Here is an 11,512-nt window from a genome sequence, read left to right as displayed (position 1 = left end):
TCGTGATTAGTTTTGCATATTTGTCTTTCCATGTATAGCTCTGTTGCTATTTTAATTGTGTGTTGAATGCATAGGTTTAATTATAGAAAGCTGGATCTTTTGCAATATTGCCTCTTTCTTTCTGAAAGCATGCTATCCTTTCCTACTATTTTACTTCATTTCAGTGGATCTTCAGTGTTCCGTACCTAACTCTTTTTGAAGAAGAGTCTGCACATTTCTTGTTTCTGGGCATCACCCCTTTCTGATTGCCATTGTAAAGCGGCTCCTCCCTCCCAGGCTCTCCTTGGACATTGTTTGTGGACACGGTCACTTCTCAGTGATGATTTTCCTAGCAGCCCTGACTTACTGTTCACTGTAGTTTTCAGGCATCCTTGGGTCTTCTATGTTGATGATCACATTATCTGCAAATAATAATTTTGTGTCTTATTTTCTGATATTTTAAACAGAAAAACAAAAACAACTGATTTTCTTTATAACCAGTACTTCTGAGCCCAAACCTGTGGGGTTTTCCCATACTCCCCACTTCTCCAGCTATCCTCGGCTGCTGGGTGTTCCACAGTTCCACATGGAACCTTGTAACCAGGAACTGGCCTGGGCTCCACATCACCAAGACACAGCCAGGGAGGGGTCCCAGGCCACCCACACTTCTGTCTGACATCGGAGTCCCATGGCTGCCTCCCGGGGTGCGGTAATCTGCAGTGACAGCTCACAGAAACTCACTATGCGTTTCTGTGGATTGGGGTACACCACGCTCCCGGCATAGGGATGTCTCCCCAGCCCTCGGGCTCTCACATCCTGTGCACTGGGGTTTTCATGTGGGCTTCATGTCTTCCTTCACTGTGGGCTGCACTAGGAATCGTAGCCTGGGTGGCTGATGAACAGCAAGCATGTGCTGTGCTGGGGCAGAAGCCCGAGATCAGGGTGTCGGGAGATTCATTGTCTGGTGAGGCCCGGCCCGCGAGGAAGGCATTGTGTCCTCCAACCTTGAACCTCTCTGACGGTGCCCATCCAGGAGTCCACTGAGTGCTGCTCATTAGAACAAAAGCCACTCCTGTCAACAAGAAAGTGCAAAGCACTGGGAGCTCTGTGTCAAGGCCCAAATATCACCCAGGAGCCAGAACAAGAGGTGGTCTTGGCACACCTGTCTCTCAGGAGGGTGTGTGGGCTTTAGACCCCTGTGTCGGGCTCTCCTTTCTTACCTGGCAGAGGCCGCAGTGCACATCCCTCAAATGGTAACTGGATGCCCACCTTGGTGCTCATTAGGAAGCTGATTTGCTCCTCCCCATGCTGCTGAGGGGACACTGTGGGACCAGGGGAGGACTTCTAAGGCACTCGTGGCAATGGGCTGGAGATCCCTTACACCTGGCTGCCTGGGGCTGGATGGGGCACAGTGAGACTCCATGAACTATTGCCCCCCAAGTGGAGGGAGAGCTGTCTCCTTGGGCTCTGTGTTTGCTCCCCAAGCAGAGACAGACACCTCTTGGTCAGATGACTTCTATTAAAACCAGCCTGTTGCTTTGTATCCTGCAACCTGACTAAAGTGGTGGACTGTATCAGTGCAACCTCTACAATGGAGCCACCATCACATTCCAGCTGGGACTTGAGCTGTGGGCCACGATTGTTCCAGTGTGTGACTGGATCCTGGCTGGTTGTGCTAGGGTTTGTTTGTTTGTTTGCTTGTTTGGTATCAGGAATCGAACTCAGGACCTTGCACTTTCCAGGCAGGCCATTGAGCTACATCCTGGTTGTATTAAATTTTGACATTAACATTGCCATAAAATTGGTTTTCTATTTTGAGGTCTCTCCACAAGATTTTTTTGTTTTATTTTGTTTGTTCAGCTTTTTGAGGCAGGGTACCACTGGGATGTCCGGGCTGGCCTTGAGGTCACTATGTAGCCCAGGCTGGCCTGGAACATGTGGTGATCCTCCTGCCTGAGCCTCCTGAGTAATGGGATCACAGGCATGTACCACACCACACCTGGCTCTCTACCAGGTTTTGGCGTCAGTGTTATTCTGATTTCACAAAAATAATTTCATGTAAGAGAGAGTATTTTTTTGTCTGTTACTTGTACTCTGAGTACCATTTGGCCATTCTTTTGACACCATAGTACACAGTATATTAACCATTGTTATTCTCTAATTATTCAGTTAGGAAATTTTGTTTTACTTTTTTCATAGAAGACTGGTTTTTTGTATTTTCTTTATTTAGTGCATATATATTTATGGTTGTCACCTTTTCCTCTTGGATTGTTCCCTTTCTAAGGATATAGTGACTTTCTTTGTCTCTCTTAATTAGTTTTGGTTTGAAATTTACTTTACAAATAAGATAGCTACCCCCACTTTTTTCCGGGTTCCTGTTGCATGAACAACTGTTTTCCATCCTTTTACTTTCAGTCTATGAATTTCTTTTTTCAAATTTAATTAATTAATTAATTTTTAAATTTTTTTGGTACCAGGGATGGAACTTGGGTCCTTGCGCTTGCGAGGGAGGTGGTGAAACCACTGAACTAAATCCCCAGCCTAAGAATTTCTTTTTGAACTAGGTGCATTTCTTGTTTACAGCGTATTGTTGGATTTTGCTTCTTAATCCATTCTGCCAGTTTGTTTCTTTTGATTGGTGAATTGAGGCCATTAACATTGATGATTATAACTGATATGTATTGTCATGTTATTTTCCTGTTGTTGGCTCTTTTTTATTTTTTTCCCTTCTTCCTTTAATTCCTAGCCTTGCCTGATGGATTTGCTCTGTTGGGCCTCATGGAGTTGTGACTTTCATTGTCTTTTTCTGGGATAATGTTTAGAATTGTTTGGAGTGCTGGTTTCTCAGGTGTTCTTTTTCATGGAAGTATCTTATTTCTCCATCAATTTGGAAAGATAGTATTGTAGGATACTTCAGTCTAAGTTGGAGTTGTTTTCTTTTAGGGCTTGAAACATCTCACTCCAGGCTCTCTTTGACTTGAGGGTTTGTGTGGAAAATTCTGTTGTCATACTGATGGGCTTCCCCTTGCATGTGGCTTGTTTCTTTTCTCTAACTGCTTGTAGTATTTTGTTCTTCTGTTGGGTTTCTGGGATCTTGATTATTATATGTCTAGGAGTAGATTTTTTTTATCATGGCTAGTAGGAGTCCTATATGCCTCACTTATCTGTATGTCACATTCTTTTACTCTATTTGGGAAGTTTTCTGTCATTAATTCTGTGAACATTTTTTTAAAATGTCATTTGTACTTTCTCCTTTTTTGTGGACTCTTATCAGTCTTATATTATTCTTCTTTGCATCATCTAGGAGAAGTTGGATTGATTTCTCATGGTCCCTTACTATTTTTTAAATATCTCTCTTTTCATGGTCACTGACTGCCATCCTGTCTTCTATGTTTGATATTCTGTCTTCAGATTGGCTCAGTCTGCTGTGTATAATTTCAGTAGACTTTTTAATCTCCTGGATATCTGTTTGAATCTGTTTCATGGATTCCATTTCTTTCCTATGTTGGGAATTCATGGTTTCTATTTCTTTCCCATGCAGGGCATTCATGGCTTCCATCATAATCCTGAACTGATCTTTTCTTTTTTTTAATCTGTTTCTGTTCTAGAGTCTTAATCATGTCTTTCATTCTGCTCACCATCTTTGTAGTTATCTGGGAAATTATTTCTGTTTTGAATTTTTTAGAGCCTCATTCATCATTTTGTTATTTCTTGTGCTATCAGTTCAGGATGTCCAGGTGGTTGATTATCAGACTTTCCCACCCTATTTTCCAAAGAATTTGCCTTTGGTGAGCTGAAATTCTGGGTTTGTGCCTTGCTTAAATGTTTTCTCATCTCTATTTTTGTTGTTGGTACAGTCCTTGGTTTAATTCCTGGGTTGATGCTTTGATATTGCTTATTGTAAGTATCTCTGTTGTTTGTATTTAGGACCCTTATGGAATGATTGCTTCTCAGAGGTGTCTTCTAGATATAGCTGGTCTTTAGGTTATGAGTCTCTAATGACTTTGAGGCAATCTCATTTTCATTATACCAGGAAGGACAACTGATTAGATCAATCACAACATCTTAGCCCAAGTGATACTATCAGCAATACAATAACATCAAGCACAGTTTAGAAAATGACAATTTGTGGTAGTTATTAATATGTCACCTTTAACCATGTGAATTAAATAAAAATTGAGGACCAGCCAAAAATGTCTATAGTGAATAAACTCTTTAATATAGCAACTTTACCCTTCAGGATGGGGACTTAGAAGTTAGGAGGGAGCGATAGATAGGTAGAAGGATAGGGAAAGGTTAGAAGTGAGGCCAGAGGACACAGGAAGATCACGCAAACTGTAGGAAACTGTTGAAGACAAGAGGAAGACAGAATGAAAGAACAAAGACAAGAACAGAACAACCTAATAGCAATAGGAAAACTAGAAACTGTATTCACTGTCCTTTTAAACTAATGACAATTGAGAGAAGGAAAAGGAGAGAAGAAAATAAAAAGAAAAAAGCAATCTGAATAAGGCATGAATAAAAAGAGAGGTGAAGAACAATGTGGGAGAGTGAGAGTGTGAAAGAGAGGGAGAGAAAGAAAAGAAACAAGAAAAAGAAGAAAGAAAAAATTTTAAAAAGAGTAGAAAAAATTTCAAATTCAAATTAAAAATAATAGAAAATATTGAAAATAAAAAATAAAAATGCAGGGCCTCCTCAGGGTGTCTCTGCTGTCACAGTAGACAAAGTGGGCAGCAGTGTGCATATCTAAGCCAATTAGCCTCAGCAAAACAGCAGCAGACCCCTGAGATTCAGGCTGATTTCTGGCTGTAAGGCCCTGGTTGAGCCCCTGACCTCCTGCAAGGTTGAACTCTGCAAGGTTCTATTGCAGGTTCCAGCTGCCCTTCCCCTGAACATAGTCCAGGTTCTGATGGGAGGTGATGATCTCTCCAACTCACCAACCACAGAGATTTGGTGTGCCTTTATTGCAGGGATTCTCTTCCCTTTTCCAGTGGGCTTCAGTGCTCATCAAGGGCCCTGTGAGAGGCCCTCTTTCTGTGGTTCACTTCCACGCTGTCTTCTGGAGCTCAGGACAGTGGTCTTTATGACCCACTGTGCCACTGCAGTGTGGATCCAGGTAGCAGTGCATCCAGGATGCCAGAGGTATAGAGGGGTGTTGGCACTGGGTGGTGCTGCAGGCACCCACGGCTCTGCTTGGTGCTAAGAGGCTTGGGGTGGGGGTGGGGTAGCAGCTCAGCTCCGTGAAGCTCAGATCCTTGCCCATCCGCTCACTCAGTATTTTCTGTATTAATATCTACTAGTGTTACATTAAAATAAAATCATTTAAAATATATGAGGAAACAAAACAAAAGAATCTCATATATCTTGTAGCTGTTGGTGATGTGGGTGGTGTTGGAAGGGCTCTTGTGAAGCTTGTTGGGTCCAGCAGGCTGCTCTTAGAAAACTTGTTTCTTCTGGTTGATGACCTACTTGGGCTTCAGTTTCTGACATTTTTATTTATTCAGAAAATCATTCATTTCTTGCAAATTTTCATGTTATCTACATAGAATATTTTATTTCTCCCTTTGTGGTTGCTTTTCCTTTTTTTTTTTTTTTTTTGGTACTGGGGATCAAACTTGGGTCCTTGCACTTGTACTTGCAAGGCGGGTGGAGTGGTTTTTCTTTTCTTAGTTCTAATTTTATGCAGCTCTGCTCTCTCCCACATTTTCCTCCAGGAGACCAGTCATCAGGTTTCTCCCCCAGCCCCCATCTTTGTAAAGAACAGTTCTTTAAAGATCTTATTTTCCGGTTTTGATTATTAATTTTTTTATCTTGGTGTATTGATTCCCTTCTCACTTTCTTTTGATTCTTTGGTTCTGTTTCTATCGTTCTGAATTAAAGATCAAGTGGCTTGCTTATTCCTATTCCTTCTCATGCTTCCTTCTCAGCTAGCTCGGAGTTTAGAGCTAGTGATTCTCCTATGAGCACAGCTTTGGCCACAGCCCATGGTTTTGCTGTGATGTTTCCACGTACTTTTCTAGCCAGTCTGCAGGTTCAGTTTTGACTTCTTCATGATTCGGTGAAATCTCCATAATTAGGAATCAAATTGCAAGCCCCACACAACCTCTAGAGTAGCACCCCCACCAGCTAAGGAAGTGGGAGGCGTTGCGGGTGGGGGTGCCACTCAGGAGGCTGTGTGGTGCTTGCAATTTTGATGCACACTTCTCCCTAGAGGGCCTGATCTGTCTGTGAATTTCCCTCAAACTTAGCTGTGTATGATACAGCAAGCAGGTCCAGGGAGGTCCTGCGTTCTTGTGCCATGCTCCCACACCGGCTGTGGGTGACCCACAGCCTCCACATTCATGTGAGGAGTCAGTCTCGATCCAGTGGCTAGGGAAGTGTGTGGCATGCTTGGGCTGGACTGCAGAGGAGGGGCTGGTGGGACAGCAGAGACTCCACACCCAGTCCTGCCTTCTGGTTCTGTTTAGAAGTTGAAAATGATGAAGGGCTCAAAGGCTGGAAGAGGGAGAGGGAGGAGAAAGGGAAGAGATGGGGAAGAGGAAAGAAGGGGAAGGAAGAGAGGAGAGAAAGAAAAATGAGAGATGGGAAGAAAGAGAGGGAGGAGAGATGGGGGAATGAAAGGAAAGAAATGGAACAGGAGTGCATTCACCCCTCAGCCCTTGAGCTGGGCAGCTGCACTCTGGTTCTGTGCCCTGCTGTGCTGTCCACCTTTCTTCATTTTCTCTGTTCTGTGAGCCCACTGGGCCCATAGAGTGTACGTGTACCGGATGTACCAATATGCGTGTTCTGCAAGTCCCATTTGGGGATGTCATCCCCAGTGCCCTGAGTACAGCCCCCATCTGAACCAGAACTCAGTTCCAGTTCAGACAGGAACCTTGGTGTCTCAGGAGGATGGGTGACCGAGCCCATCCCACCTTCCTCATCCCACACCCTGATGTGCCAGGCCCTGACACTGAAATGACAAAGGACAGGAAGAGGGCCTAGGATACCATCCCAGCACCCTCCTGCCACATCAGGAAGCAGAAGGCAGCACGCAGTTGGCTGTGTCAGCTAGAGAAGTGACCTATGAACAACTGGTTTAGTTCCACACAGCGTTCCCACCACCCTGGGAGCTCCAGGATATACATGCATCTATGAGTTAGGAAAGATGGAGCGTGGAACCTTGGTGTTTCTGCTCTTATCTGAGCATCTACAACGGCACACTGCAATTTAAAAATAAAGAGTAAAATTCAGGCTAGCAATGTCAAAAGTTTAACTTTTCTTTACTAAGAATGACATCAAATAGCAAATCAGAAACACCCCAGTATAGAGCAAGAGAGTCCTCGGGACAGCAGGAGCAGTGTCCTTGAGTCCTCGAGGCTGCTCTGTGTCCTGGACCCATGTCTTTGTCCTGCCTTGGGCCCTTAGGGTACGGGGAATGTTCCCAGGGTGAGTGTGAGCGCCCCTTTGAGAAGCAGAGGCTGAGATGGGGAAGATGGGGGTCGTGCCTGTGAAGGATGAGGGGAGGCAGCTGGTGGAGACAGACGGTGGAGGGGGCCAGGCAGGATGATGCCAGGCCAGGGTCCCTTTCCCAAGAGGTCCTGGCCGGCTGGTGCAGGTCCTGTTGAAACTACCAAGCACATGGGTTGGCAGAGGGTGGGAAAGATTGGCACAAGGACCCTTCCACACCCCACCTTTAACTGGGAATGGCCAGGAAGAGGAGGCCATGTTTTAAAACTGGTGAGGGTCCCCAAGACAGCAGCTGGGGCTGGTGGCCGGTGGGACTTGCATTTGGAGCCATACAGCTGCTGCACAGGCTTCAGGCAAAGTGAGCCCTGGAAGAGACAGACAGAGAGTTAGAAATGAGTGTGTCACCGGGTAGGAAAGGGCGGTATCAGCAAAGGAAAGTAAGGGTTAGATATCACCTTAAAAAACAGACTCGAAGGGACAGCTTAGATGTCTGAAATGGTTGAGACGGTGAATCAGTAGGAGACTGCTGGGTGGTGGGGCTGCAGGAGGAATGCATGAGGTGGGAGGCAGGCAGGGGATGGAAGGCAGTGGCCCCAGCTGACTCTCCCCAAGCCTGTCCATTCAGGGCACAATTTTGCCCCCATTTTGTTGTCTGGGGTCCACAGGGGAGTGAGGACCATGGTTCTTGTGTGAACACACTTCCACAGAGGATCTGAGGTATGGCCCAAGGGTACATGCTGAAGACCAGAGGAGTCATATGGCTGCAAGGAAGTGCCCATGCGTGTCCCAAAGAATGAGAGTTGGAGACAGGCCGAGGGACACAGAGGATGCTGCTGAGCCAACTGAGGACAGCCCCAAATCCTGTCCCCACCAGCCAGAAGGCAGTTGGAAGGCATAGGGGGAGGAGTGGGAGGGCTCAGGCGCACCCACTTCGGCTCTCGGGAGGTGCTCTAGTGTGCATGTTGAGGTCCTTCAAGGGCCACATGATAGGGGATTTGTCCTGGGGTGCTGTTGCAAGGTGCTGTGGACCTTCAGAAGGCAGGGCCTGGTGGCAGATCCTCAGGTCACTCAGAAGTGACAGGAAGTGGGCTGTGGGACACAGTGCCTTAGCCTTTCTCTTCACTTCCTGCCTTGTCATGGAGTGCTTTGCTCAACATGCGCTCGGCCCCTGTGTCCTGCCCGTGACAGGGGCGCAGAGCCTGAGACCACCCGGCCTTGGACTGGAACCTCCAAAACTGTGAGCCAAAGCAAACCTTTTCTCCTCTTAAATTACTGCTTTGGCTGTTTCTTTAGAGTAACACGGAGTTGACTAGTGTATCAGGTAGACAAAAAAGAGCCTTAAATTCAGGGCAATTGCCAGAGAATAAAAATAAGCATAGATCAGTAGAAGAAAACTCAGATGTTTAGTGAGAAATAGACAATATTAGGCAGAAGTTTAAAATAAGATGACAAAATAGGTGTTGATAATAAATAGGTGTAAATAATTGCTGTAATTGAAGTAACTGCTGTAAATGTAAGTTTACATAGACTTAGAAATTTCAACAGTAAGTTACTTTTAAAAAGTTACTTAAAAAGAGATCTAAGAAGTTTAGTATGAAAATGTTAGCAAAAGACATAGCAGGAAAATATAAACCACAGGAAACTAGGCTGACATCTTAATATATACAACACTCAAATCTAAAGCAAAAAAATATAAAGTTTTCAAATCCCCAAATAATAGACAAAGAGGGACACACATGCCTATTGATGAAAGGAGCCACAGAATGGCACTGTACATCCATCAAACCCACTTAAATATCTAAGAGACTGGCCTCAATACATACCCAGCAACATCTGCAGGGCTGTGGGGAGAAGAACAATTCCCCAATTGTAATTGGAGCTGGTGTGTATGTGTGAGTGTGGTGCTGGGAATCACACCAGGGCCCTGTGCATGTTAGGAAAGCTCTCCCTCTGAGCTACATCCTGAGCCTGTAATCCAGCTTTTAATGAAAATAAAATTAATAGCTTAAGCTGACAAAACTTAGCAAAGAGCCCAAACCTTGGTCAATATAGTTAATAATCTTGAACTATTAAATATATACGGAACTCTGTACTCACCAGAGAGCAAAATGACTGGTGCACAGATAGAGCATTTATAGAAATGAGCGGCGTATTAGGACCCAAGGAGGCCTTGGGCCCACAGAGCTGCAGCCCCACGCAGACAGGGCTCTGGCCTTGTTTGTGCATGTGGTTCATCTGCCCACCATTTGGGAGAGCCCCAAGTTTATTGTATTGCAAGGGAGCTCCTGCCCTGTTTCCCTTCACATGTAGCTTAGGGGAGCAGCAGGCTGCTGTCCTCTCCCTTCCTTTATCATCTCACTCCTCCCTTCAGGGCTACACCTTCTCCCCTGCAGGCTGTGGAAGCTGCCAGGCCCTAGGGACTCTGGGTGGCCCACAGCTGTGCTAATCAAACACTTTCAAAATTACCCAGTTTGAGTGCCACCTGCTTCCTGTCAGCATCTTGACTGAGTACACTTTGTCTCTGAAAATAACGCCACTAAATTGGAATTGGAAGGTTATAATAAATACTACTGAGAAGTAAATGATGTCACTGAATAACCCACAGGTTTCCAGGGAGATCAGGAAGGACAGTAAGAGATATGTAGGTCTGGGTGATAATGAAAACATTCTAGACACATCTGTGGGGCCCATTGAAGGTGGTGCTACAGAAGGGATTTTGAGCTTTAAAGAGGTGCCTCCAAAACCGAGAGATTTAAAAGGGAGCTAAACACATAGCTGAAGGCAGAGCTGAAGATCAAATTCAGGGAAGCCAAAGGATGGAAATAATAGATGAGGACAGAAACACATGAAATAAAAGGAAAGATGAGACTAACAAAACTGAAAGTTGGACCTCTGAAAATATTTAAAAGTATACTAAAAATGCAAATAAAATACAGAACAAAAGGAAATAAATGCAAAACAATAGACATAAGCATAGGCCAAGTCATGTAAAGGTACAAGATCCCAATGATGAATGTAATGTATACCTAAAATGTACCAATAGAATCAATGAGAAAAAACAATAAAGCCAACTGGGGCCAATATGAGGCGAGAGAGATTGAGGGGTGGGGGAGAAAGAGCATAGGCCAAGCATAGTGGTGTATACCTATAATCTCAGCATTCGGGAGGCAGAGGCAGGAGGATTGCACAGTTTGAGGCCAGCCTGTGCTACATGAGGCATAAAAGATATAAGCACACATATGCTAGTAATCAAAAATTTAAAAGACATAGATTAATTCCTAGAAAGACATCAGATGTCAGATCACTTATTAGAAAATATCAGTTGCTGTAAGGAAGAGAGAACTTGACCAAATCAGGTCAACTTGACCTGATAAAGCATCCCCTCCAGGGGCTCAGTCGATTTTATTGGTTCTATGGAGAGGAAGACAATTACTTTCTTGCGCGTGCTGGCGGCTCTGTGACTAGGTGACGCTGGTTTGGAGGGAGGGGCGTTGGTCTCAGCCGCAGAGTGAAGGGTGCTGGCGGGCTCCTTGACAGACTCCGGCTCTCGTCCGGGTATGGCCGCCTTCCTCTCCGCTGCTCCGAGCAAACGGTACACAGGGTACAGCCTGGCACCTGCGGCTGTGGGAGCCCAGGTGAGGGGGTCCGGGGTTCCAGAGGCGCGACGTCACCCTCCCACCGCCGCAGTGCGGACGAGCCCCTCGCCTTAGCCGCCTCCACGAAGGGAAAGGGTGGGGTGCCCAGCGTGGGTCCAGGGTGTGTTACACGGGTGAGGGCTCCTGGAGGGTTAGTCAGGGCGTGGGGCAGTTGGTCACCCAGAGAATGGGGCTGAGGGGAGTCTGCCGCGGCGACTCGGGAGAAGCCGGGTTGCGTCATCCCGCCAGGAGAGGGTGTGCTGTGCCTGAGGCCCACGTGTTGTACCCCGGGGCCCGCCCCCAGGCCGCTCCCCTTCGTCCTTTCTCGGTGCAGGACCCCCAGCCCCCAGCTTTGCCGTGTGCCCCAGCCTGTCCTGGTCCCCGCTGCGGCAGGTGGCTGCTGTGAGGATGCGGGCCTGGTGTCTGGGCGCGGAGGTCTGGGTGGGGCC

The 11,512-nt window shown here is 46.0% G+C and overlaps 2 protein-coding genes across 23 annotated transcripts in view; one reads left to right on the top strand and one right to left on the bottom strand.

Annotated features, from left to right (window-relative positions):
• Window positions 1-7,270: 7,270 nt before the first annotated feature.
• Window positions 7,271-11,506, bottom strand: LOC117286376 (proline-rich receptor-like protein kinase PERK2). The gene is made up of 2 exons (XM_033764748.1): window positions 10,862-11,506; window positions 7,271-7,793 (listed from the first exon to the last, which is right to left on the bottom strand). The coding sequence occupies exons 1-2, from the start codon at window positions 11,302-11,304 to the stop codon at window positions 7,778-7,780; spliced, it is 459 nt and encodes a 152-aa protein (XP_033620639.1). The 5' UTR covers window positions 11,305-11,506; the 3' UTR covers window positions 7,271-7,777.
• Kif1a (kinesin family member 1A) overlaps window positions 10,946-11,512 on the top strand; it is a 72,484-nt gene continuing 71,917 nt past the window's right edge. For 21 of the 22 annotated variants that reach the window (XM_033764746.1, XM_010606618.2, XM_010606617.2 and 18 more), the window contains exon 1: window positions 10,988-11,063. The gene's annotated coding sequence lies outside the window, so the exon portion shown is untranslated. Of the gene's footprint in view, window positions 11,064-11,512 lie in introns of all 22 variants that reach the window. The other variant, XM_010606612.2, reaches the window with a different exon arrangement.

Source organism: Fukomys damarensis, unplaced genomic scaffold, assembly GCF_012274545.1.
Source record: "Fukomys damarensis isolate Sample0158 unplaced genomic scaffold, DMR_v1.0_HiC HiC_scaffold_16, whole genome shotgun sequence".
Lineage (NCBI taxonomy): Eukaryota > Metazoa > Chordata > Mammalia > Rodentia > Bathyergidae > Fukomys > Fukomys damarensis.
Note: the sequence above shows the minus strand (reverse complement) of the source record. Positions and strands in the feature narration are given on the sequence as shown.

What these genes read in the sequence shown, in the direction of transcription:
- LOC117286376 (XM_033764748.1), bottom strand. Translation starts at nt 11,304, where the DNA reads ATGACGCAACCCGGCTTCTCCCGAGTCGCCGCGGCAGACTCCCCTCAG.